The sequence below is a fragment of the Chiloscyllium punctatum genome, chromosome 1 (genome assembly GCF_047496795.1).
Source record: "Chiloscyllium punctatum isolate Juve2018m chromosome 1, sChiPun1.3, whole genome shotgun sequence".
In the NCBI taxonomy this organism is placed as follows: Eukaryota; Metazoa; Chordata; class Chondrichthyes; order Orectolobiformes; family Hemiscylliidae; genus Chiloscyllium; species Chiloscyllium punctatum.
Window position 1 is genome coordinate 13,434,280 of NC_092739.1, and position 21,469 is coordinate 13,455,748.

Below are 21,469 nucleotides of genomic sequence, written 5' to 3' on the forward strand. Positions count from 1 at the left end.
ATCCTTCACCTTGGCAGCAGACAGGAATTACTGAATCCCCATACTATCAAAACACCTCCCTCCTACCTTTGGATAGATTTCAAATACTCAGGTAGCTTAAGAGGGTTTCCTTAAACAAAATCAAATCCAAAAAGACAGCAAAAAGAAAACCTTCCTCTTTAATTATTCTCCACGTGTACTTTTTCCATTGTATAATGATGCTTTTCATCTTTTGCACTTTACAGCCCCGCAAAAAAAAACAAAACAGAGGATACCAGCCTTTATTTGATATGATTTAATATAGTCAGTAGGACACAGTTTGCAAATAAAAGATTACTCATCAAAATGCAATTATTGTCAAAAGAAACAGATGTAAAAATAAAACAGAATTGATGTTTCCACTTTTGGTTTTGTTAAATATACCATAACCTCTCTGGTCACCTTTTACAGAACATGGTTGGTTTTGACCAATTCAATGAGTTTCTACTTTGTCTGAAACTGGCATTTTTTCATCACAGCCATGAATAAATAAATGTAGATGTGATAAAACCACAATTTTTCCAGAGCATACACCAATTATCTAGAAATATAAAGTGGGGGGACATGAACATTTTCAAAATTAAGAACTGCTCTGTAGTTGTTGACTGAACAGTAAAAGATGTCTGTCAGTTTTCATTCTGAATGTTTCTTATAATGACAATGTGGATCCACCAGTTTGGCTCCGAAAAAATGAAAGTTTAATCATCCAAGAAAAAGTAGTTTCCACTCTTCTTCTGCTCCACATCCTATTAAAAAGATAAGGGGAGAAGTCATAGGTAAAACAGCTTTGAAATATCTGTTTTCTCAAGCTATTAAACTCAAAAGGAGACTTAAGTGCTGCTGAAGCTATTTTAAGAGCAGCCCATTAGTTGATTATCTTTTACTGTTACACTTGCCAATGTGGAAGGAAGAGCTTAGTGAATGCACATTACCCCAAACAAGTCTATAAATATGTGGAACTTCAGGTATGATCCTATTTTCAACATTTAGTGGTGCAGTGTGTTATATGCTATAATACTAGTGCTAATTTAAACTCTTAAGAATGATATTTTCATACATCATGGTCAGGAAAATCTCCTTGTTTATTTCTAATTATTAGCTTTTTCACTTCAGGTATCTTCTGCAAATTTTAAATAAATACATTCCAAAAAGCTTTAAAGCCAATTCTTATTTAAGTGGTACAAGGGAGCTTGAATAAACAAATTGTATTTATCAATACTAAGTCATGTGAGATGTTCTTTGTATTTTATATTTGAGTACATATTAGTGATGAATAAAACCAATGTGCATAGAAGCTCTTGCTTACCTTAATAGAATTCATCTTATTAATCCTTGGTCTATAATTGTTTGGGTCTCTTCGGAATGTGATTTCCAGCTGAGACAAGAATTTATTCATTCCAGCAAGCAGTGTCTGTGGACTTGTTTAAAGCAAACAGTACAGTAAATTACAGGTGTATTCTAATAGAAGCCTTGTGCATTGCTTGACAAATATGAATAATTTTCATTAGGCTTAATTTGAGACCAAGAGTGAGAGCAACTTTCTAAATGCATCAACATACAAAATGAAAATACACAATTGATGTTTCTGCCTCAAGATCACTTACATACTATTTCACCCCTTTGTTACATCTTTGTAAAGTCTACAACACTTCTGAGCCTACTTTCACTCAATTGCACTTGCCCATCTCTCAAAGCATACTTAACCTGTACAAAACAGAGGAGAAACAACAACTATTGCCTGTGGTACTTTAAGATTGCATTAATTAACTGTGTTATAGCTATAGCACAGAGATGAAAACTAATAAATTGCTATATCTATTTTCTAAGGTTAACCTTAGAAAAAGAACAAAGTAGGGACAACTGAAGGTCATTTCAGACCATGTAGGATTCATAGCCAAAATGTTAAAAATGTCAACTTTATCCAGCAATAACATTCAACAGGATTAGGCAAAATATCCAGTGTTCAAGAGAAAGAATTCCAGAGAGACTCATATCACATGGACTATCTTATTTTACTTGGGCAAACACATTGTTGTAGAAATATTAACTTTCTGGATGTAAGTTCGATTGCTGAGTAGGAAGGTTCATTTTCAGACATTTTGTCACCATACTAGGTAATATCATCAGTGAAGCGCTAGTGTAAGTGACCTGCTTTCTATTTGTGTTTAGGTGGTACAATGACAGAGTCTTTCCCTCGGAGCTAGGAGGTCTGAGTTCACATCTCCCCTGCTCTAGAGGTACATAATAACATCTCTGAACAGGCGGATTATAAAATATCTACCCTGAGGAACTCCTTCCCAATTAGACTCACTCCGCGGCTTACATGTCAGGTATCCTATGCACTGTTGTGAAAGAACCAATCCTGTGAAATGGCCGGATTTTGGCTTAATTTCATCTAAATGGCTGCAAGTTTCCATTAGTGGTTCTACATCTCACTAGCAACTTGTCTCTAGGAAATATGGGAGGATGCTGCTGGGTTACTGGCCCCCAGACCATTTTTCCTACTTCTGCAGCCTGCCACCAATCCTGTACCTAAATGCCTACTACAATTCTAATCATGGAACCCCTATTGATGTTGTTAGGAGTATGAACAGAAACATGAATTGGCTAATTTATGCTTCAAGTCTATTCCATGTTGCAAGATCATGGCTGAACTTTGACCTAACTGCACATGCCTAACTTTATCCTTTATTGCTGAACCTTAACAAAATTCTCAGATCTAGAGTCATAGAGATGCACAGCATGGAAACAGACCCGTCCATGCCAACTAGATATCCCAACTCAATCTTGTCCCACCTGCCAGCACCCAGCCCATAACCCTCCAAACCCTTCCTATTAAAAGGCATTTGGATGGGTATGAAATGTTTCAATTGTAACAGCCTCCACCACTTCCTCTGGCAGCTCATTCCAGAATTGCAAAGGTGGCTATTTGGTCAGTTACCTGTGCTGGATCTTGGAAAGAGCTAAATATTAGTTCTACTCCTTGCTCCTTCCTGATCGCTCAGCAAATGTCTACTTTGACTGTCCAGCATCTGCAGTCCAGAGTCAGAAGTGTGCTGAAAAAGCAAGCAGGTCAGACAGCATCCATGGAGCACGTGAGTCAATGTTTTGGGCGTAATGTTTCTGCCTAAAACAGATTCTCGTGCTCCTCAGATGCAGCCTGACCGTGCTTTTCCAGTGTCACATGGATGCAGATATTGACTCAAATTCCCATTTTAAAGTGATACTGAATCTGCCACCATGCACTCTTCTAGGTAGCAAATTCCATATAGTGTCAAGTAAAGCTTTAACACCTGGAGATTTAAATAGATTCTGTATAACCTTAAATGTGGTTTTTAATGACCACTCATTTTTCCTATTAACAAACTTGTGACAATCAATCAGTTTATTCATTGCACCGAAGTCGACTCTACTTGCATCTACCACCTCTATAGCCTTCTTGTCTTTCTCCCATTCAAAACAGCATGAGTAACTTCTTCACATCAATGTTACCACTAGGAAAATGATCATTCATCAACAGGCTGCTAATTACACCTTTTGCAGAAGTAAATCTAATGCTGCCTGCTGGCACATTTGCAAAAATGTCTTACGAGCACAGTCAAAGCATTTGCCATTTACCTGAAAGATTACTTATCCAAGATAACCACTTTGCTTTTTCTAGATAATGATTCTTTGTCTTTGTATTCAACTGTTTCATAGGTGCTATCAGAGAGTTGATCATATCTTCCAATACTTTAAATCCCTTTTTATTTCTCTCAACTCTATCCAAAGCATAGTCATTGCCTGCTTATTTCATTCTATCTTCTTTTGCTACTGAAGTAATTGTGTTCTTATATCATGTAGATAGAATGACAAGTGGATGCAGTTGTTGGGCCAAAATAACATTCTACCTTTCACTCATGAGTGCCAGCAGGATTCCAGATATGAAGGCCATATGTCCCAAAGACTGGTGGATCATTGTATATGCCTTCAGCTATTTACAAGGTACTGAATGGACCCAGGTACTGTTAGGACAACACTACTATTATAGGACAAGCCAAACAGAGAACAGCCAGGGAATTCCTAGAGGCATGGCACTCATCCACAGATTCAAATCAATAAGCACATTGACCTGGACCCAATATACCAACCACTGCAGCGGACAGCTGGAACTGACAACCGGAAGCGGCAGGTTCAAACCGCTACAAATGCCGGAGGAAAGATCACAGAAACGCTTCACAGGAGGCTCCCAAGCACTGAGGATGTCACCTAGACAGGGGACGAAACGTCTGCACCACAAATTCCCAGCTCAGCAAACAGAACCACAACAACGAGCACCCGAGCTACAAATCTTCTCACAGACTTTGCGCCAGACAGACAATTTACTATCAATCACCACTAACTTCGGTATTCTCCATGACAATGGACCACTCTTCCCCTCTTGCAGTATAAATGCTGGTTCTCCTCGTTACTGGTATTCTTGTGAATTGTCCTGATGACGGCAAGACACAGCTTCAAAGTTTTCTTCAGTGATACTTAAGATCTATGCTACTGAATGACAAGTTGCTGATCGTCCTTCAACTATCACAAAGATAGTAAGTATATATTATCTGTTAAATTCTGCTGTCAAATCTGATCCTTTCTCGATTCTCTACATTCTGTACCTTACAGATCGTGTTAAGAGGTGCAGAATGCAAAAACTATTGACAAAAAGTATGTTCAAGGTTTGGTACAAACTCAGATTCTCGTTTGTCCACCTAATCTGTCGAGTGTGTATCTCCCAACACATACTTCAGTTCAGTAATGAAGCCAGAAAGATTCAAGAGAGGGATAGCTAGTGGAGAAATGTTCTCACAGGACAGTCCCTCAATTTCACATACTGCAGTCCAGCATTCCAGCTGCTCTAATAAATCTTAGTGTATGTTATTTACAACTACTGTAAAGTCAGTTACAAAGTTCTTTTTCATACTAAAAACTTACAGTAAGCAATAATCACCGAAAAAATTTAGATACTTAGTGTCTCAAGTTTACACAAACCACTTGTGAAATATATCTGAATTAACCAAAAATGGATATACCCTCCAAAAACAAAAACTTACGGATTAGCTATTGTACTCCGAGATGGTATTCCATCAAATACAATCACACGGTCAGCCAAATAGGTAGCCATTATAAAGTCATGTTCCACAACAAAGGCAGTCTTCTTTGCATGGAGAATGAAGCTAGAAGTTAAAAAAACAGTTATCACTGACAATTCTGTAACTTAGAAATGATTTCAAAATAATAAATCCATTTCATTATAGCCAAATAAAACATCAAGTATGTTAGATTTAACAAATGCTAAAAATAAGTTGATTTTGTCATTAGTAAAGTGCGATAGTTAACAGGACGATATAACACAATTTCATAGGTTTACGAAATATATAAACACATTTACAACTAGCGTCAATTTTATAAGAACATCAGTTGGATTTTAGCAAGTGCACTTTTGGAAAGTGAGTTGTAGAATCACACAATAGTACATAGAGGCTTTTTGATGTGGGTTATGCAGGCTTACACAGTGCCATTTATAATACAGCAAGATCACACTACAGCAAATTAATGCAAGAATCACAAAAAGCTTGTATTGCTCTTTGATACAGCTATCCAATTAATACCATTCCATTACATTTTTGTCACAGTCGTGTAAATAGTTTCCCTTTAAACATTTATCCATTGCCCTTTTGGAAGTTATTCAGTCTGCCTCCCTCATATGTCTCAGAGGTTTTGATTTCTCATTGTCTGCATAATAAGTTTCAATCTTTCTTTTGCTGATATATGTTCACAGAACCATTTTGATCAGGACACTAGGAGAACTTCCAAATCTTTTGCCAATAGCAGCAGATAGGCAAGACCTTGGTTTAATGCCTCACCACAATGTCAGGACTAAGTAGTGTCAACCTAAAATGTACACTGAACTCTGACAGGCTGTAAAGTATAAATCAATTGTGTCCAGCTGACCTTAAAGTGATGAGTAAATAACTACTTTGGATTCACCCAAAGTACTTACCGTTTAATTACCCTTCCAGCCATTAAACGCTGTTCAGAATCCAGGTATGCTGATGGTTCATCAATCAGGTAGACATCTGCTGGTTTACCGAGACACAGAGCCAGTGCCACACGTTGCAATTCACCTCCAGATAGATTCTGGACCTGTTGAGATAAACATTTGACAATGACACTGAAAACAATACTGAAGGAAAATAAATTAACTGAGTGTAACAAAATGGATTCACAAATAAGCCTCTCCAGAGACAGCTCAAAGCATTAGATCCAAACTTGCAAGTTTCCATGCACAGCTTTAACAGTTTAGCAACATTAATAACTTTGTGTGTGCTGCTGAAATCCCTCAATAAGAGCAGAGGGGCTTGTTCCACATCATGGTAAACCAGATTGGAGTTCAAAACACTATCCTCACTAGCATTCTAACATTTGAGCTTTTACTTAAAATATACAACACAGAAACAGACCCTTCGGTCCAACTCATTCATGATGACCAGACATCCCAACCCAATCTAGACCCATCTGCCAGCACCTGGCTCATATCCCTCCAAACCCTTCCTATTCATATACCCATCCAAATGCGTTTTAAATGTTGCAATTGTACCAGCCTCCACCACTTCCTCTGGCAGCTCATTCCATACACGTACCACCCTCTGTGTGAAAAAGTTGCCCCTTAGGTCTCTTTTATATCTTTCCCCTCTCACCCTAAACCTATGCCTTCCAGTTTGGACTCCCTAACCTCAGGGAAAAAGGCTTTGTCTATTTACCCTATTCATGCCCCTTCAATTTGTAAACCTCTATATAAGGTTACCCCTCAGCCTCCGCGCTCCAAGAAAAACAGCCCCAGCCTGTTCAGCCTCTCCCCATAGCTCAAATCCTCCAACCCTGGAAACATCCTTGTGAATCTTTTCTGAACCCTTTCAAGTTTCATAACATTCTTCTGATAGGAAGACCAGAATCGCACGCAATATTCCAACAGTGGCCTAACCACTGTCCTGTACAGCCACAACATGACCGCCCAATTCCTGTACTCAATACTCTGACCAATAGTTCAGTAGTCTAGATTAGAGTGGTGCTGGAAAAGCACAGCAGGCCAGGCAGCATCCGAGAAGCAGGAAAAATTGACGTTTCTGGCAAAAGCCCTTCATCAGGAATAGAGGCAGGGTGCCTACAGAGAGTGGAGAGATAAATGAGTGGGGGTGGGGAGAAAGTAACAGAGTACAATGGGTGAATGGGGGTGGGGATGAAGGTGATAGGTCAGAGAGCAGGGTGGAGCGGACAGGTGGAAAGGAAGATAGGCATCTGCCTGCAACTCCACTTTCAAGGAGCTATGAACCTGCACTCCAAGGTCTCTTTGATCAGCAACACTCTATCGGACCTTACCATTAAGTGTATAAGTCCTGCTAAGATTTGGTTTCCTAAAATGCAGGACCTTGCATTTATCTGAATTAGACTCCATCAGCCACTTCTCAGCCCATTAGCCAATCTGATCAAGATCCTGTTGCAATCCGAGGTACCCCACTTTGCTGTCCACTACACCTCCAATTTTGGTGTCATCTGCAAACTTTCAAACTATACCTCTTATGCTTGCATCCAAGTCATTTATATAAAAGCCAAAAGCAGAGGACCCAGCACCAATCCTTGTGGCACTCCGCTGGCTCTACCATTCATCTACTGAGATTTATCTAAAACCATTCCTTCGGCCCTCCTAGTCAGTCAGTTTCACAGCAGCACCTGAACAACTCTAACTCTTGTCCATTTGTTATTATCTGAACTGTAAACCCAAGTGGAGCATAGGCATCATATACAATGTTGAAATTAACACTTTCAAATATTGTAACCACGTAGAATCAGACAGATACCCATTTTTTTCAAATATGCCCAAATTTCAAACCTTCAATGATTTAAAAAAAACTATATTGAAAAGAATAGAAGCAGAAGGCTACATATAGACAAAGATTACTTTAACTTAAATTCCCAAGTCCAGAGAAGCTTATACAGCTGTCTGAATTATTTAAAATGCTTGGTAATGAAATGGACACCACCTTTGGCCTTTCACAAACAAATAAACAAAACAAAACAAAACAAAACAAACCAAACCAAACCAAACCATCTCCAATCTTCTTCTCACTAATCGCTTTCCATCCACATCGCTCCTCAAAGTTCAGGTTCAGCAGTGATGTATCTTTGGTGTGCTTGGTTCCAGTACGTTTTGGCTATTATTTGTCAAATTAATTAGCATCCCTAAATTTTAATTGCTTCATCATTGGTAGCCAGCATCCTCTGCAAACTCTGGAAATCCCCCATAAATCTGTGTCCCCCTTAACACACTTCAAAACTTCATTTTTCAACTAAGCTTTTGGTCATCTTTCCAAATAGCTCAGCTCAGTGCCACATTTTAAAAATGTGCTTCCCAAAGGCATTATTAAAGATGTTTCATGATATCCAAAGTGCTACAGAACTCCAAGTTCCTGTTGGGGGAAAAACAACAATTGGACGGTTTCTGGTTCAATGCACTATTTGACCTCATTCTTAATTTCCAACCAACAACCTCACCAATACAAAGACCACTGACACTTAAAACTCAAGATCCTACTCTTACTGTCATTCTAATATTCCAGTTTGAACTGCTTTACTGATTGATGGCACTGCCATTTATCTACCAAGATTTACCTGAAATCACATGTTAGGGCCTCAGTTTCATGACAGCACAAACAGCTCTTAACACTCGCCCACTCATCCTTATAACTTGGTTTACTGTCCAAGCAGTGCAGAGGCATTGGAAATGTACAAATGAAAGTTTCATCTCTGTAACATGGCCCATTTCGACCTCACACCACTCCACCCATCAGTAAAACCTTCTCAGATGCCTTAACAGTTCATATCTGCATCTTGACTTTAGCAGCATCAGTTGCTAACCATCTTGTTCCAGAAACAGACATTTGTCATGTATCCACTTATACAATACCAAGGCTCAGAGCATAACTTGACCTGGATATTCAGGTCTTCAACATACTGGGCCAAATAATTAGTGAGATGTCACCAGATAGGACTTAAGTTGCTTTATGTTGGAGCAAGGTGAACAGAGAAGTATAAGCAATATTACTGGGATCAGTTAAATTCTACCAATACAATTTGCATTTTATGTAATACCAATAAAGAACTCACCATGATAGTTCTTTGACTTATTTGACTTAAATCATGCACATGGGTTTAAGAATTTTCCAGTATATCTGGAAGCTCAACTTTCCTTGTTACAAACCTGACTTGCCAAGTCCAGTTTCAATGGGTCCCCTGTTGCTGTGCCCCATTTTTTGCCCTTTTTTAAAAAAAAAAGTTACATAGCACGGAAACAGACTTAAAATGTGTTGCTGGAAAAGCGCAGCAGGTCAGGCAGCATCCAAGGAGCAGGAGAATTGACTTTTAAACGTCGATTCTCCTGCTCCTTGGATGCTGCCTGACCTGCTGCACTTCTCCAGCAACACATTTTCAGCTCAGTATTCCAAATGTAGCCTTACCAATGCCTTGTACAGCTGTAACATGGCATCCCAACTACTTGTAAAGCCCAGGATTTGCATGCCTCTTTTTAAAAACTACCGTATGAACCTGCTTTGACACTTCCAATGAAATCTCACACTTTCAGTATTCCCTTCAGGATTGTATCCAGTATTTTTGTACTGCTTTTCTGATTCTTTCTATCAAATGAATCACTTCATATAACATATTTCATCTGCCATATGTAACTTTTCACTCACCAACCCTTCTTGAAGTCTAACACCATCCTCCTCAGTTTAGGAGCGTTCCAAATTGCACCTCAATTGTAAATTCTGACGTTGTGTCCTGCACACCCAAACACTGGTCATTAACAGATTAAGAAAACTAACGGTCCTCATAACAACCCGTGGGAAGCCTACTACACACACACTATCCTTCAAAAATAACATTCACCAATTACTATTTTGTCATTCAGCTAACTTCATATTCATGCTGTCACTTGCCTTTTCGTTTCACGGACTTCAATCTGCAGGCAAAGTTGTTGTTGGGGGTATTTTAATCAATTGCAAGTTCCCGTATACCATATGGCCTGAAATTTGTTACCTGTTTAACACAGCTTGCCCTTAAACCTATGCTGTCTTTAATTCATTCACATTTGAGCAAGTGACTGTTAGTTTTGGCCCAGACAGAGGTTAAACTATCCAGCATGTAATTCCCACACTATCTTTATACACTTTTGTTTAAACAAAAAGGGTAATGTTTGCATTCTCCAGTTCTCTGACATTTAAGAGAATAGAAACATTACGGCCAGACTCTTTGCAATTCCCACCTTTACTTCTTCGGATGCACATGATCCAGTCTAGATTCCACACTCTAGAATTCTCTCCTGTACTTTATTCTGCATCTACTGCACTCCACATTTCTTCAAGAGCCAACTTAATGTTATTCTATTCACAATGTTTGTCATCACCCTAAGCTTTTTCTTTTGACACTTTTTACTCATGTCTCAAGGGTGGTGGACAAGTTTCTATACGAAAGCTAGTTGATAAATGGAAAATCCAACAATGAACTGTTTCTTTGCAGTAGTTATTGCAGTTGAGATCGTGACCTTGTGTACATTTTCAGCTGGGTCTTCTGGTTCATAATGAGGAACAGAGATTCTGGCTAACTAAATGATGTGCATGCTAATTATAGTTCTCAGCCAGCAGTGACTAAGAGTATGATAAAGATCTTCCTTACTTAAATATACGTTTATACATTAATCAAAAAGGAGCTACAGAAGACAACTGGAAAATGAATAAAATCTAAACCAATACCTCTTGATCAATGATGCTTTCAATTTGCAACGGTTTCATCACATCAGTCACAAACTGTGGATGGGTGTAGGCATCTCTGATCTTTTCATGAAGCAGCTGACGAACAGTCCCCTGAAAGAGTAAACCAGAGATACTGTTTCTAAAAGCCACAACCTTTTCTTATAGAAGTTGCATCTCTAAAAGCTACTGCAACACAAGACTAAAATTCTACGACTAAAAGTAAAAGTCAAGGCACTTTTCTTGCCATTTGAAAAATAAGGACAATTTTTTCTAAACCTTCAGTAAACTCTGATACTTCTGTTCGAATTGAATGAGTACCAATGTTGCTGTAAGCTCTGCAAAACGTACCACATGGAAGAAGAAAAACGGGCTGCACATAACTAAAACAGTCAGGATAACACACAATAAAAAGACAACACAAGAAGAAAAAGAGGATGGGATGAGGACAAGTGTTTGTTATTAAAAATTGGCCAAATAAATCTTCCTGGCTGAAATTTCAGCTACAGGCAAGAATACTTAATATTTAACTTCTTTTCAACTCAGTTGATGGTTCTAATTATTAAAAGTCATGACTAAAGAACCAATTTGAAGTTTAAATAAGATTGGACAAGCTGCTACTGAAAAAGTCTGAGTGACTTCCAATAACCTGTTTCAGCAAGTTCCAATAATTCAGGGGGAAAAAGAAAAGTCAGAAAAACTGTACCACTTACTTGGGACTTAGGGCTGATCTTCTGTGGTTTGTAGCTGACATTCAGCACAGGCACTGCACCTGGGGGTGAAGCATATTTATTAGTTGCATAGTTTATCCAGTTATTATTTCATAATTCACAGGAGTTTGAAGTTCAGTTTGCAGAGATTACATAAAAAGTACCTCCTTCATCTGGCTTCAGTCTTCCAGCCAGCATTCTGATGAATGTGGTCTTCCCTGTACCTATTGAAACAACAAATAATCAAACATTTAGAGTAATTACAGAATGTATACAAGATCTGCACAATATGTAGTTGCAAGATCACAAATCTAAAAGATTGCACATTGCTTTTTACATTTTTCTAAACACTTCACTACATCAGATTTCAACACACCAAGAATCTATTTTAAATATCACTTGTTTGCAGCATTGACACTCACCATTTTCTCCCAGCATTACCATGATTTCTGAATCTGTGAATTCTCCAGTCCCAATTTCCAGTTCAAATTCGCCCATCTTTTTCTTCATTCTTGGATAATGATATCGGCACATTTTTTTGACCTCTTCCTCATTTGCTGTTTCAGCTACTTTGAAAATCAAAGAGGCATCACGGAATCTCAAATTTTCTGTTGGCACATATCCATCCAAGAATATGTTGATACCTATCAGGAAATAAGATATCAATTACAGTTTTTCAAAGAATAAATGATATAAAAACATACCCAGTGTTCTAACTAAAAAAAAAATTAAAACAGTAAGCTTTGACGGGAAAGTTGTCAGTTCAATGTTATTGGGTTTATGTCTATAGGAATGACAATGCTACAAAATGGGAGCGGAGCAGAGGGGAAATGAGAATATGAACACAAATGTGTACATGAGAATGTACAGTGTGGTGAAGTCACCTATAGTGTGACATAAACCCAAGATCCCATTTGAGGCTATCCTCATGGGTACCAAACTTGGCTGTCAGCCTCTGCTAGGCAACTCTGCGTTGTTGCATATCCTAAAGTTCACGTTGGAGGACATTCACCCAAAGATCTAGGGCTGAACGTCCTTGACTGCTGAAGTGCTTCTACCCCGGAAGGGGGTATCCGTCTGCCGATTGTTGCAGCGTCCACTCATCTGTTGTTGTAGTATTTGCATGGTTTCACCAATTATACCATACCTTGGGGCCTACAGCATATTAGATAGGCAATGCTGGCCGAGTCAGGAATATCTGCTGCCCTCATATGTAATGGTACTATCCATGTTGACGCTTTGACATGTCTTGCAGTGGTTGCCAGGACAGGCTAGTATGGGGTTGTGGTCAATGTTGTCCTGAATGCTGGGCAGTTTGTTGCAAACTATGGGAGTCTGTTTAAGGTTTGGCGGTTGTTTGAAGGCAAGTAGTGGAGGAGTGGGAAAGATCTTGGTGAGGTGCTCATAGTCATCAATAATATGTTGAAGGCTGCAAAGGACATGGTGTAGTTTCTTGGCTCCCGGGAAATTTTGGATGACGAAGGGTATCGGTCATATCCAGTGCCTGTCTTCTGAGGACGGTATTATGGTTTTTCGATGTGGCACTATGAACTGGCGATCGATGAGTTGAGCATCGTACCCAGTTCTTAAAAGGGCGTACCTCAATACCTTCAGGTGTCTGTCGCATCCGTCTTCATCTGAACAGATTCTGTGTTTGGCTTGTCTCTAACGGGCAGAAGTAGGTACTGCAGAAGCAGGAGACCAGAGTCAAGATTAGAGTGGTGCTGGAAAAGCACAGATCAGGCAGCATCTGAGGAGCAGGAAAGAAAAAAAAAATCAAATAAATCGACATTTCAGGCAAAAACTCTTCATCAGGAATGGCTTTTGCCCGAAATGTCGATTTTCCTGCTCCTCGGATGCTGCCTGACCTGCTGTGTTTTTCCAGTGCCACTCTAATCTTGTCCGTAGGGAGTGGCTGTTCTGATACATTGAGGGCAGAAGCTTGAGAGGTGCAACATTCATGAGGTTAACCATGGGCGTATGATTGGGGAGGTAATGAAGTGTCCGTCTTTGACGATGCATGTCCAAGAATGAGTGATTCTAAAAAAAAAGTGTAGTCCATGACAGGTCCGATTGTGGGACGAAACTTGTTGATAGTACCATATATACGGGAATCTCGGTTCTCTGAAAGACACAGGTGGGCAGTATTCCATTTGGTTAATCGAATGCCGGATCATAGTTGCCAAGCATCAGGACCTTGTGATCTTGTTCAGAATATCCAAAATTTGGTTAATTGAATGCCAGATAACTGAGGTCCCTCTGTAGTTGTTTCAGTGTTTGCTCACCATGAGTCCAAAGGAAGAAAATATCATCCGTATCTGGTGTAAAAAGTGTTAGTTGGAGGTCTTGCGCAAAGAGGTCTCGTTCAAACATGTGCATGAAAATACTAGCATACTGGGGTGCAAATTTGATCCCCCTGGCTATCATGTGTCTGGATGAAGAATTGGTTGTCAAAGATGAAGACGTTGTGGTCAAGGATGAAGCAGATGAGTTGTAGGATGGTGAATGGAGACTTGGCAGTTGTTGATATTAAGTGCTGAGGCTGTTGCAGTGATGCTGTCATCGTGAGGGATACTGGTGTAGAGTGCCAAAACGATCACTGCACATTGATAAAATCTCAAGTTATCTCGGGGCAGTGACTTGAAAGAAATTCTGGGATTTACATATTAGTCAATTGAAACCTGCATCTCCATTCTAACTGATTAAAAGACTTAATAGCCACTGAGGTTTGTTCAATACATTTGTATCTATTGTATGACTGTTTGATCTTTTAGTTATAAATTCTGTGTCTGATGTATTCGCTCTTACTGGCTACTGGAAGGTGGTGCGGGGCTCAAAAAGCTTGTGGTTTCAAATAAATCTGTTGAACTATAATCTGGTGTCGAGAGATTTTTGACTTTGTCCACACCAGTCCAACACCGGCATCTCCACATCCTAAGCTTAGAGATATGCTGCAATCTAGTGATACTGAAGATGCAAAAATATAAACAGCATGAAAAAGAACTTTAAAAATTTAAATGTAACAAGTTCTCATGCAGTACACAAACTATGTTCAAATATCAATGCTCATTAAGAGCAAGAGAGGTTAGTCTACTCATTATAAAATTAAGTGTGCACACAAGCAAAGTAAAACTCAATGCTGTTCACTTGTAATGCTCAGTGACCTGTAGTTTAACTGCAGCAGCTATTAGTGTGGCAGGGAATACAAAACAATGCTACAATTTGGTGATTCATTAAATTTGTGATGGCTTTCGTATGCAGTTTTCAGGTGAGCTTTTAAAAAGTCTTTCTAAGTTTAATATTAAGGATTTAATTTAGAGTTTACCTTCTCGAACACTGAAAGGCATGGTGACAACACCATATGCACTCGGCACGCCATATAAACAGCAAATGAAATCAGAAAGGTAATCCAACACGCTCAAATCGTGCTCCACAACGATAATATATCTGGTTTCAAAAATGAGAAAACCATATTCATTTACTGCACACTGTACTCAAAGTTCTGCTCAATTAGTTCTACCAGCAGGATGCTCTAGAAACTTTAAAGCATTGAATCAGTTTTAATTAAGATGACTTTAACAAAGGTCAGTTGTCAAAATATGAATAAAATTAGATTACTTCGCGTGGAAACAGGCCCTTCGGCCCAACAAGTCCACACTGACCCTCTGAAGAACAACCCACCCATTCCCCTACATCTAACATTACGGGCAATTTAGCATGGCCAATTCACCTAACTTGCACATCTTTGGACTGTGGGAGGAAACCGGAGCACTCGGAGGAAACCCACGCAGACACGGGGAGAATGTGCAGACTCCACACAGACAGTCGCCTGAGGCGGGAATTGAACCTGGGGCTCTGGTGTTGAGAGGCAGCAGTGCTAACCACTGTGCCAGCATGTTTCATTAGGGCATTTCAAAATATTCTCATTAAGTGAATTTTCAGACATTGCCAGTAAAGTTGAAAAGCATTTTTAACAGGTTATTGCTTTCAGATAAATTGAAGTTTCTACTGAACATTGGCCACAATGGAACAAAACTACAAAAATACTTAACAACAGATGCCCAGGGTAGCTGGGTTTAAATTAAGTTTTCCATTCCTTAGCTGATCCCATTTGAATTTTATATACAGATTTGAAATGTTGTTTTAAAAATAGCATTGGTGTTATAGTGGTAAAAATAGCTACATTCGGATTGAAGAAATCAGAAAATTGAGATTTTATACTAATTAACAAGAAACAATGCTTTAAAAACGTACAACCAGAGGTTCCAAACGATGCACCTAGACATCCATATGATGTAAACTTGTCATGCAAGGACAATTTTAATAGGCTGCATTTGCTGATATCAGCACATATGCACTGTTTTAAGAATTGGCAACGTGCATTGAAAACAGTTCGGTGAGATGGGCCCCAGTACGTGGGATACAAGAAACTCCCAATTCTTTTCCTCTCCATCCCCACAACAACACTCATCCTGTGTCCTAATCTCCCCTCCCACTTGCCCATGTCCTCATTACATCCCTTCCCGATAGATAAGTTTCACATGACGACATACTGGGTCTGAAATTGTGCACATGTGCAGTTTTGGGTGCCAGCAGATGCTCCGTTTGAAATATTCTTTAGCCACAAAGACGTACACAGGTTTCAGATGAAAAAAAATGCAGATTATGGGGCAGAAGGAGGCTATTTAGCTCATCGTGCCTGCACAAGCTTGACTAACTAGTGTCAATTCCCTGCTTTTTCCTCATAACCTTGTATTATCTAAATAGCTGCTCAATGCTCTTTTGAATGTCTCCGCCACAAAAACAATTGTAACCACTAATTGTAAAAGTACAAATTTACTATTGACTTACACAGTAGAAAAACACTAAAGAATCAAGAAAACTACTGAAATGCTTTGATGACAGTGTCATTGTCAACTTCAAACGGGTCTGTTGACTAATAATGAATTTCACAAGAGGGAACAGGCTATCGCAATAAGACTGATGAAAGGAAGAATGGGCATGTCTTAATACAACTCGCGCACTAGTGAGTCTATCTGAATCGTACGAGGAGGAAGAGATGTTCAGGTATTGGAGCCCTACCACTTCAACCATGGACATGCTATTATTTTGTTTCATGAGGCAATAGAGAACATTGATAAGAGATTTTGCTTATAATACATTTGAAATATATTGAAATTTGAATTGAGAAGCACACTTTTCACAACACAGCAGTTGTGAATTAACATTTATAGCAAATTTACCACAGCTAATTCAAGAGGTCTTTTGCAACACGGCCATTTAAATAGCTCCAGCAACAAACCTTATGAGATAGAATAACAGACAGCCACTAAAAATCTAGTAGTTGAATTGTCATGGTCGACTAATTGTAGCTTACGTGGTGATGAGGACTAAAGTTGTGCAATGGGTCATTACTTGCAGGCATAACATATATTAGAAGGTTACCTATCCGGATTTATAAGAGAGCGAATGGTGATGGCAGCTTTCAAACGCTGTTTAACATCCAGGTAACTGGAGGGCTCGTCAAACATGAAGCTGAAAAGAAATACATAATTTTGGTTGGCAGAATTTACTTCAAAGTAGTACCTCAAAATCCTTCCAGATGACAAAGGGTAAACAAAATCTTAACACTAATATAATATTGAACATGAGCTGCAATTGTAATCTAATGTTAAATAAAAGTTCAGTTATATTGAAACATACACAAGTGATCAACTGAAATCAGAAGGATAGAAAGAGGACAGAATGTGCATGCAATCTTAACCATGTCCTGGTTTTGATTTGCAGCTGTCTAACTGCAACATTGTGGAATCAAATTAATTTCCTAGATTAGAGTGGTGCTGGAAAAGCACAGGAGGTCAGGCAGCATCTGAGCAGCAGGAAAAATCGAAGTTTCGGGCAAAAACCCTTGAAATGTTGATTTTCCTGCTCCTCGGATGCTGCCTGACCTGCTGTGCTTTTCCAGCACCACTGTAATCTAGACTCTGATTCAATCATCTGCAGTCCCCACTTTTGTCAAATTAATTTCCTGTCAATCTGACCAACGATCCTAAATGAGTGCAGGGAATAGACCTCTCTCATGAAGATCTTGGGGGCTAATTAAATTGCAAGGTCTTCTACAGGAAATCACTACCACAATTGCACAATATAGCTTCCACACCCCATTTCATACCTGCCCAGAGAAAAACAGGAAGCAGGATGGACTTGACTTTTTTTTGTGGGGTAGGGTATGTGGTGGGCAGTATCCCTGCGACAGAGAAAGAGCAAGACAGGGGAATATACAAATAACTGAAGATTAAAATTCTTCTGGAAACTTACATGTCAGCTTTTTGAATGCACACTACTGCACATGCAAATCTTTGCAGCTCCCCTCCAGAGAGGTCCTCAACATTCCTGTCTTTTAGGTGAGTCAGATCTGTAGAAATAGATTTGCAGTCTATTAAATTAGAACAATTAGAATTTATTACAGGTGACAATCCACTTGTGTATTTTCAGCTTGGTTCTGCTTTATCCTGTTTGTCCTGAGATCAGGACGTCTCAAAACATTCCACAGCCAAATTAAGTACTTCAAAGCTACAAGCACTGCTGTAATGCAGACGAATGAAATAATCAATTTGAAACTTTTTAACAAGTAATGAGATAAATGAACAGGTATGTTGTTTTAGCAATTATGGGCTGATGGATAAACATTGGCTAGGATACCAGGAGGATTCTCAGTTTCAGTCTAAAAGATGGGATTGAGTATTTACAGCAAAGAATGAATAGACAACACCTTCCCTTCAGGTTTAACATGGCCAGTTCAGAACTTTCATTACTCACTTAGTTCAAGCTTCACTTCAAAAACCTTGAGCAAAAATCCTAGCCTGACATGCCTATACAGCACCATGCTATGCTTTTTGTTTTGTAGTTCACATGGATGTTAAACAGTTTATGCTATTTTATAAAAGAAAAACACAACTTATCCCAGTAATCTAGCCTGCACATTCCTTAACTAAAAAGCAATTCTTAGTTAACAAAGCATTTTGTGTTATTCAATACAGGTGATAATGATACCTAGATACGCAAGCTCTTTCTGCACTTCAAATGCTCATCTCTTAAAATATTTAATCGGATTGATTGGATGGCTCGGGAAAAACTCCCATCACTGAAAAAAACATTCTGGCAACTGTTGTGAAAGGTGAGTATTATATATATTTTGGGATTTGGATCCAGAAGAGCCAGTTGAATATGGGAGGGATCTGTGAAGGTACCATTTTTAAAAAATGGTAAGTTGTGTGGACAATGACCCAATTGCATCAGTTTCAAGGAAAGATAGGATTGCAGTTCTGGGAAAATCCATGCAAGTGCTGTAAAGTGCTAATGGATAAATATTTATGCCGCCAAGTTTATATTAGATAGAGGAAATACAATGCTGTGAGTTTAACTTTGATTTCAGAACCTAGGTTGGGGGAATCCACAACTAGAGGGTATAAGTTTAGGGTGGGGGGTGGGGAGAGATTTAAAAAGGGACATGTTTTCATGCAAGGGTGGTGCATGTATGGAATGAGCTGCCAGAGCAACTGGTGGAGGCTTGTGAAATTACAACACTTAAAAAGACACCTGGATGGGCACACGAATAGGAAGGGTTTACAGGGGTATGGGCCAAGTGCTGGCAAAAAGATTAATTTAGGCATGGTCGGCATGGATGAGTTGGACTAAAGGGTCTGTTTCCATGCTGTGCATCTTTAGGACTCTAACAGAAGGTCTCAGTTCAGAACAAAAGTGAAAATTTAGCTTAGGGGAACCAGTCACCTGAGCAGAAGTGATTTCTGCGGCCCTGGAGTTTCCAAGCCATGTCAGCTCGATTACAAGTTAGAATTTGGCAAGTCCATGTTATCACTGACAGGTGCTTGGATTTAAAACCATAACTAGGTCAGTCAGTCTTTCCAGAACCATCACCCAAGTATCAAAAAGCAGGGACCCTTTGAGAGTTAAAGAAAGATTAAATTAAGAAAAGATTAAAAAAAACCAGATATGAGTAATATATCACTGGAATGGAATATCTATAAAAAACAGTATTGTAAGCTTATTCTGATGTTAAAGAAAACATCCACAGCCTTGTCTGTATGGTTCAGTGACAAATGACCACAGTACCTAACTGCAAAAATTGTGTCCTCTGAAGCTAGTTTTCCTTCAGGGATCTAGCTTCCAATATTACCACCAGATGGACTCATAAACCTCAACAGATGTTTGCGGATTGTACCATAAACTAATAAAACAAATACTTCCGGAAATTTAGCTGCGCAGTTTTCTTACCAAGATGTTCACAAATAACATCCTGAGTTTTGGTCTCATCTTTTCTATCCAAAATAGAACCCACAGTACCCTGTAGAAATAAATTAAAGAATAGTTATGTTCCTTTAACAAATTCTATTTGGTAAAATGTTCCACATGATCACTACTCGCATTTTTTAAAAAAGAGACGTATTATGCAGAAGATGGCTATTTGCCCCTTTGTTTCTACAGGCACCTTTAAATTACTCCCACTGTCCTGATTTCTTCCTATAGCTCTGCACATGCTTTGTTCTCAAGTGAACTCAGTTGTTAAAAATTAGTACTGAATTTGCTCCTACCAGCCTGTCAGACAATGCATTCTTGATTGTAACAACTTACTGAATAAATAAACAAATAAACCTTCCTTCCTCTGGCCTTTTTTGCCAATTATTTTGAACCCTTTATTTCCCAACTGTTCTGTTAATGAAAACATTTACTCCAATGTGTTCTGTAAAGATAGCTATGCCATTTTGAACACCTTGCATCAACCTTTTTTTGCTTTAAAAAAAGTTTGATCCTAGCCTCATCATAACTGCATTACCTCATCCAATTTCAGTAAATCTCCTATGCAGTCTCTCCAAAGCTTTGACATTTATTCTAAAGCATGTTGGACATTTTCATTTGGAATTGTAACCAATAAGTTATCAAGATTTACCACTATGTCTTTTGCTTTTAAATGGAATGGTTACCCTCAGGATACCCTCTGCTCACCCAAATGGGGAGGTGGCTGGAAAGCATATCCTAGGTTGGCCTACGTTCTCCAGACTAGGGAGCCACACCCTGGGGACCACCATCTCTGTGGTCAAAGAAAGCAAGCTAACTTTTGCAACTTGGAACAAACAGTGGCCATCGAGAAAGAACTGGAATTCAAACTGAGCTAGCATGAGTCAAACTGGCATTGCCACTTTCAGAGAAACCCACTTTTCTGAAAAAGGGCAGCTGAAGGAACTACGGCTGGAGAGGAAAGGCCAGTGATTGTCCTACCCATGGAGTTGTTGTAGTATCCAGAATAGGATCTTGGATGTAAATGCATTGTATATGTGAAAGTATACAAGTGTATACTGATATTTCACCTATAGCTCCACCATAATCAATATGCTCCAACCCTTGACTTTGCAGAAGTTAAGGAAAAATTCTATTCTGATCTTGAAGTCCTCACTGCCACTCCAAAAAGGATAATCCTTCAGTGGGACTTGAATGCAAAGATTGGTAGCAGCTGTATCGTCTGGAACAGAATCACTGGGAAAAATTGGATGGTAAGTAGTCAATTAACACACACAGTGTTCAGCTACTAACAAAGCATGCTTGGCATGCCCTTGGTCTAACAACTGCACTCTTCTGCCAGAAGGACAGATCCAAAACCATATGAGGGCATCCTATATCAAATCACTGGAATCTCTTAAACGATCATTTGTTCAGGGCAAAACCAAGTATGTCTGTATTATTCAACCAATGTGACAGGACTGCCACCTACTGGACTGTTTGATTGTCTTGTAGCTTGGTGGATATCTATTGCCATCAGAAGGCCCAAAGGTCCAAAACCGTGTTCAATATCTCAGCCCTGAAACAACCCACTAAAAAAAAAAAAAGAGATTCCAT

The 21,469-nt window shown here is 39.1% G+C and overlaps 1 protein-coding gene across 1 annotated transcript in view; it reads right to left on the bottom strand.

Moving 5' to 3' along the window:
• Positions 1-259: 259 nt before the first annotated feature.
• abce1 (ATP-binding cassette, sub-family E (OABP), member 1) overlaps positions 260-21,469 on the bottom strand; it is a 59,536-nt gene continuing 38,326 nt past the window's right edge. Inside the window, exons 7-18 of the mRNA XM_072571305.1 lie at positions 19,853-19,922; positions 17,876-17,972; positions 17,003-17,092; positions 14,883-15,004; positions 11,980-12,201; positions 11,722-11,781; positions 11,561-11,619; positions 10,851-10,961; positions 6,047-6,189; positions 5,097-5,219; positions 1,325-1,436; positions 260-764 (exon numbers count right to left, since the gene is read on the bottom strand). Of these exons, the coding sequence (XP_072427406.1) occupies positions 717-764; positions 1,325-1,436; positions 5,097-5,219; positions 6,047-6,189; positions 10,851-10,961; positions 11,561-11,619; positions 11,722-11,781; positions 11,980-12,201; positions 14,883-15,004; positions 17,003-17,092; positions 17,876-17,972; positions 19,853-19,922 (1,257 nt within the window). The 3' untranslated portion in view covers positions 260-716. The remainder of the gene's footprint in view (positions 765-1,324; positions 1,437-5,096; positions 5,220-6,046; positions 6,190-10,850; positions 10,962-11,560; positions 11,620-11,721; positions 11,782-11,979; positions 12,202-14,882; positions 15,005-17,002; positions 17,093-17,875; positions 17,973-19,852; positions 19,923-21,469) is intronic.